Genomic DNA, 6000 nt, shown 5'->3' with positions numbered 1-6000 from the left:
TGCTGAGAGAATGCCAGAATTTAATGTTTAATATATGGTATTTGAAAAAAATTTAGATTTCAAGTCATAATTAATCTGTGTGCAAATGTAACTTTTTTTTTCCTTTTTTTCCCTGCAGTAAACTATATTCTATCTAAATCCCCCCAAAGCCAACAAAACCAAACTCACATTAGCATTGCAATGATCAGTTTTTGATCACAAACAGTGAAACCAAATTTTGTGGTTTAAACAACCTGCTTTCACAAGCATTACATCTTTATCATGGCATTTCCAATGGTTGAAAAAATCCAGTTTCTAGAGTCAGGAATCTTCGAGTATCTATAGATATCTGGGCCACCTGAGTGTGTGACTGCGCTGGACACCACCCCAAATGCCTTTCCATCTTCACACACCAATGGACCACCAGAGTCTCCCTGAAAGTATATACACACACAGTGCTTAAAGTGAATAATGGAGTTATTACCATAAAGTTTGATTGTCCGTTGGATAATTAAAGAAATGTATGTACCTCAGCTGGACCCGTGTCTCCCTGAGAGCAGTAGAAGTTTTCCATAGTACATTCTTTATTGTCAATCAGTGTAACAGTGGTTTCCATGAGTTTGGGAGACATATAGTTATTATTTTTGTCTGTTCGCCCCCAGCCAGAGAGTATACAAGATTTTGGCAAAGTACCACTGTCATGGCTCGCCAGAGGAATAGCTGTCACATTCTCGTTGAACTTTGCCTTGGTGGTCAGCTTAAGAAAAGAGAAAGATATATACATGAAAATTAAAATATGTTTTTTTTTGTTGTTTTCTTTCAGTGCAGATTTACTAAAACAAAATTCTCAATATAATTACATAATGTGGTAAATATATGTATTTTCATAAACAAACAATGCTAATAGTAAATAAATATGTATTTTCTGTGTGATAATATTCTTACCTTCAAAAGCATTACATCATTCACAAAAGAAGTTGCGTTGAACTGTTTATGTGGAAATGCTTGTTCTACAAATATGCGTTGTATTTCACTGTTTGAATTCACATTGTGAGCTCCTAGTAAGACTACGTATGACCTGAAATAAAAAAATAATATATGTGAAAATATCATTTATGAATGAAATTATTACTGTTTCTGTCAGGGTATTATATTCATAAAACAAACGTTACTAATCACTGTTGTTGACATTATCATGGCACGCATAGATATTACTTATTAATGTGTTTTGAAATTTTTAATGCGTCTTCTTAGTTTTATTATGGATAAAAATTCTTTCAGGGACCCAGACTTTGGTGTCATCTCAGCTGATAGGTAAATACATTGGTTAAACTCACTTGGCCTGACAGTGGGCAGCAGTCATCACAAAATCCTCATTCAGAAGGAAGCCACCGCAGTACTTTTTTTTACCATCTGACATGTTCCTCTCCAAAAGCACCATGTATGGCCTGCTATGTGGCACAGCCTCATGGCCTCCAGTGATCTTCCCCGAGTAAACTGGGAGAAGAAGAGAAAAATACCCAGTTAAATAGATCCATCATCATGCATTGTCTGTGAAGTGCAAGCCCTCGTGTTGGTAATGATCCACAAAAAAAAAAAATTGTAAACACCACATACCTTGATCATCAAGAGTCAGCACAAGAATGAGTAAGGCCAGTATACAGTGGACAGACATGGTGAGGTGACAGTTCAGCTTAGTTACTGAAGAGCAGTGGCACAGATCATTCACAGTTTCTGTCTTTAAATACTTCCTTGTATCAGTGAGAGGAGGACGTATCTGAGTAATTGCCATATGCAAATAATGTGGCTTTGAACCACGCTGTTTAACATCTCAAGAACCTGAGAAAAGTTGTATTTTCATAAGAGAACAGATGAGCTTTTATACAATGTGTAATTCAATAATTAATGTAAATATATTGTGTCATATTGATGTAGGGCATGCATTTTGCATTGTAAGTATTTAAGGTGACTCATTTTAGCTGAAGCAAACTATGACTGTGGTGGGAATGTATTGCAAAAAACAGGTAAAGTTTCTTAATTAGTTATAACTTGTTACTTTATTTTGTAGCTTTTTCAAGTCAAGACTTTTATTAACTTTCTATCACAAATAATTTCACCTGAGTTCTCATTTCCATAAACTCGAATTCAAGAAAATCACCTCATAAGTACGTATGTGACCACAGGTTAACTTGTAATTGAGTTAAATGGAGCTTGTGTATGAATAACATCAGTGTAGTGATCTATAATTGATATAGATCAATTATAGATTCTATAATCTGTTATCATGTCATAAGAAAGTGCATAAAAATAGGATTTGTTTGAAAGTGTGGTCCGTGGAACTTGAACTGAAATGTGACCCGTGAGCTTCCAGAGGAATGAACGAGTAGCATAGCGTGCAAGAGGAAAGGAGATCAGCTAGCAGAAGTATTTTTGTAAGCCAGCATAGTGAAGAATGCCACACTTTATAAGATAAATGTATGTTTTATATATGTAAAATGCACTTTGTGTGTCTATTTATAGCATGTGGGTTTAACAGATACAGAAAATGCACTTGGTCCTTCAAGTAAATGATTCAGTATCAAACATCAGAATAAACTTCAGCAACAAGCAGATTTGAAAAGATTAAAACAGCAATAATTATAAATACTTTCTTTTTCACAGGGTAGTCAAGCCTAAAAGTATGCAGCTTACTGACCACATTGTGCTGACAAGTCTGTAACATCACTTCCTCAGTCTAGACTCAAGTATGTCCGTCTTATATCTTGGCCATAAATGTTATTGTCATTGTTTTGAATGATGCACAAAAAGGTTTTAATGTGTTGGGAAAAAAGAGAAGATGTGGGAAGATGAGAAGGAAATGAGTGAACAGGTTTTGGGATGTGAGCTCCTGGAGTCCAGGGCAGTAATGGGAATCACAGGAGGAGATGCGAAGAGGAACTTGCTTGGTAGAACAGGGCCTTTACCATTAGCCCGTCTCTTTTATGAGGACCACGGGGCTGAGAGGACTGGCTGGTTTAGCCATTGGACATAGCAGCAAGGAAAGAGGGAATGCAATAGCAACCATCAATCAAAGTGCAAATTACATGTTTATTAAGAAGAAAGGAAAGGGACAACAATAAAATGAACAGACAGGGAAACAGACATTCCTAGAACAGTCAAAATAGATCAAACTGTGGATTTAACTGAAATCACATATGAGAATAGAAATTTATGGCCTGAGACCCATACCAGTGTGACACTGACTCCACTCACCATTCATTCCAGCATTAATTTTCTCATGTTTGTGCTTACATATTAATCTTTCTTTAGTTAAATTTAGACTCATGTTACACTTTATTAAAAAAAAAAAGTCTCTTTTCTTCAAGGTGGCTCCATCACCGTCACCTCACAGCAAGAAGTGTTGGCCTCACATTTATGTTTAGAGTTTGCACTTGCCTGTTTGACATCCACAGTCCAAAGAAATTATAACAACTGGGAACAAGAAGAGGGATGGACGGACGTATGGACGACCTGAGATTTGTTCAGTGACATGTGGTCCAGCACATGCAAATGAAGCTGGTAGCTTGCTATCCAAATAAAGACAGTAGTTTTATAGTTTAATGAGAATATATCTTAACCAGTGAGGTGCAAAGGTGTTAAAAATAAGCACATTCCTGGTAAAACATGCACACTTGACTAAACTACTTGGAATTATGTGTCATTGACCTTTAAACAAAAAAGTCACAGGTTTTACAACATACTTTTGTGTGCAATAAGTTGTGGATTTATTTATTTACTATTTTTACGTCTTGTAAATTATACCACATGAGTTCTGAATAACTTTCCTTTGTTTCCTGTGATTAAAGAACAAAAAACACAAAGAAAAGATTTGAGTTTTGTGCTCTTAGGTTCTAGTTCTGGCTACTTTGAAACCATAGACTACAAATGGTAGTGAGGGTTTAGAACGTGTGTTTTCTCACGTCCACAACTTCACAGACAATAGATGAGCACAGTGCAACACAACACTAAAAGCTGAAGACAGCTAGACCTCTGTGTAGGTTCTTGCAGACGTTTTACCTCGCATCTAAGAGCTGGATGGCCTAGATGACAAAGAACCTACACAGCCCAATCTAACAATGGAAAGGACACCCATAAACTAATTTTGAACTACTTGATTGTTTTTGATATTTAATGGCACAGAGTGAGGCATCAGTAAAACGACTGAAGTTTCATTACCATAACAGAAGAGTTTTAATCTCTAAATTCGCACAGAAATTAATTGTGCCAGTTTTCTAACAGCCCATTCGATCTAGTCTACATTGCTAGTCATTTTGAAGTCTTTATGTTGACACTCATTTTTAATCTCAAACAACAGAACAAATGAGTCACATGTAGAAGTGGTTACTCTGCTTGAGATGCAATCTGTAGTTCAAGTTTCCTCTCTCATGATGAAGAGATAAGATATAGAGCTGCATTTTCCTATTTGTTAATGCTAAACTGAAGAGGCCTTACTGCAAACTGCTAAATTACACAGGTCTTTGTATTTAATAAGATTTTAGGATAATTATGTGAATTATGAAAATAAATATTAAATGTGTTTTAAATGTAATGCCTAGAGGTGGGCTACGTCAGGTTGTTGCATTGCAAAGAATCAGCTTGCTACGAGGTGAGAAAGTCTTGTAAAAGTTTCTGACGAGAGCATCAGCTGTTAGTTTTGAGCCTGCATAAATGATTTTGAATGAAAGTCACATACTCATTTTAATGTGTTCTGAGCTTTTGCAGAGTTTTTGCAGATGGAAAACTAATGCTACACAAATAGACAGCTGGCGGGTAAGGCCCAGGGAGGATGTGAAAGAAGAGTGAGAATAAAAAGCATTCTCAGGTGCACATATAGTTTATATAAAGCATTTTTTTTGTCCAAGTCAGACTGTACTCACTTTGACTTTGACATGTTCTCTTTAAGTTAACTTTAACAAAAAGTAGAAAAATCATAAAGAATTAAAGTGATTTTTTCCAAAGGTGAATACACTTTTAGCTGATTGGCACACAAGTCACTGCAAACCATTTCCCCCTTTTCTTAATGTAACTGCTTTAGTGCTGTGATTAGTCATAGAGAGATCTATACAAACCATAGTTTATAACCTTCCCCACAAGACTCATATGTGCTTTCCATATAACACAGCACATTAAAAAGGAAAGCCCTGAAAATGACTTTTGAGATAAGAGAAAGGCTTAAGCATGTCCATGCAGAATAAATATTTATATATCATGTGCACATATGATGGTACTGCAGTGAAACGCAAGAAAATATGTTTTTCCTATCACACTACAAACTCAGTGGCAAGCTAAGGACTTTTATGTGCACAGCCTTTGAAATGAAATCATGTGTTTGTGTGTGTGCTGGACACATTAGATATAAAAAAAATATATATAAGAAAGTTCACTTTCCCACCACAGACTAACATTCTCTGATGCAAACTTTGGCTTGCATGTGTCATCTGACAGTTAGTCTTACCGCACTGACCGAAGCTTCGGGAGATATTAGATCCTATGATTCAGACCTGTGATCCTCTGCCGATTTACCTCGCTTCTGCTTGTTTAACAGCTCATAAAGAACGAGCTGTAATTCTCAGGCATCAGCTCCTGAGCACATTTGGTGCTTCTTTGCTCTATTGCTATAAGGCTATGCTTTGTTGGGCTGTTTTTTGGGGTCTCAGTTACACACAAGTAAGACCACACTTAGTTACTGTGGATGTAGAAGGACTAAAAGTAGGCTGTGAAAGCATGACGAGGCAGAATATATGTAATTATTGATTGATTACCTCACAAACACACACGCGCACACACACACACACACACACACACACACACACACTGGTGTCTCCTGCTGAAAGTGAGCCTCTATTCAAATAACACAGCCCACAAAAAAGAGTGAGCAAAGAGACGAAGCATTTAACTGAGCCTTGAACGCATAAATTATGTCAGCTCTATCGTGTTTTTCTGTTCTTCTTGGACCATTTCAATCTGAAAAACATATGCTGT

The 6000-nt window shown here is 36.5% G+C and overlaps 1 protein-coding gene across 1 annotated transcript; it reads right to left on the bottom strand.

The window, feature by feature from the left end:
• LOC100693053 (granzyme G) lies at nt 1–1735 on the bottom strand. The gene is made up of 5 exons (XM_003439680.5): nt 1597–1735; nt 1317–1476; nt 925–1057; nt 509–736; nt 1–413 (listed from the first exon to the last, which is right to left on the bottom strand). Exons 1-5 carry the CDS (start codon nt 1652–1654, stop codon nt 249–251), a joined length of 744 nt encoding a protein of 247 aa, XP_003439728.1. The 5' UTR covers nt 1655–1735; the 3' UTR covers nt 1–248.
• Nucleotides 1736–6000: the final 4265 nt, after the last annotated feature.

Source organism: Oreochromis niloticus, linkage group LG23 (genome assembly GCF_001858045.2).
Source record: "Oreochromis niloticus isolate F11D_XX linkage group LG23, O_niloticus_UMD_NMBU, whole genome shotgun sequence".
In the NCBI taxonomy this organism is placed as follows: domain Eukaryota; kingdom Metazoa; phylum Chordata; class Actinopteri; order Cichliformes; family Cichlidae; genus Oreochromis; species Oreochromis niloticus.
The sequence above is the reverse complement of the archived record's forward strand: the minus strand, read 5'-3'. Positions and strand labels throughout refer to the sequence as shown.

Coding starts and splice junctions, on each gene's coding strand:
- LOC100693053 (XM_003439680.5), bottom strand. CDS start 1,654: ATGTCTGTCCACTGTATACTGGCCTTACTCATTCTTGTGCTGACTCTT. Junction 1,477..1,596: donor GCTGACTCTTGATGATCAAG/GTATGTGGTGTT, acceptor TTCTTCTCCCAG/TTTACTCGGGGAAGATCACT. Junction 414..508: donor GAGACACGGGTCCAGCTGAG/GTACATACATTT, acceptor ATATACTTTCAG/GGAGACTCTGGTGGTCCATT.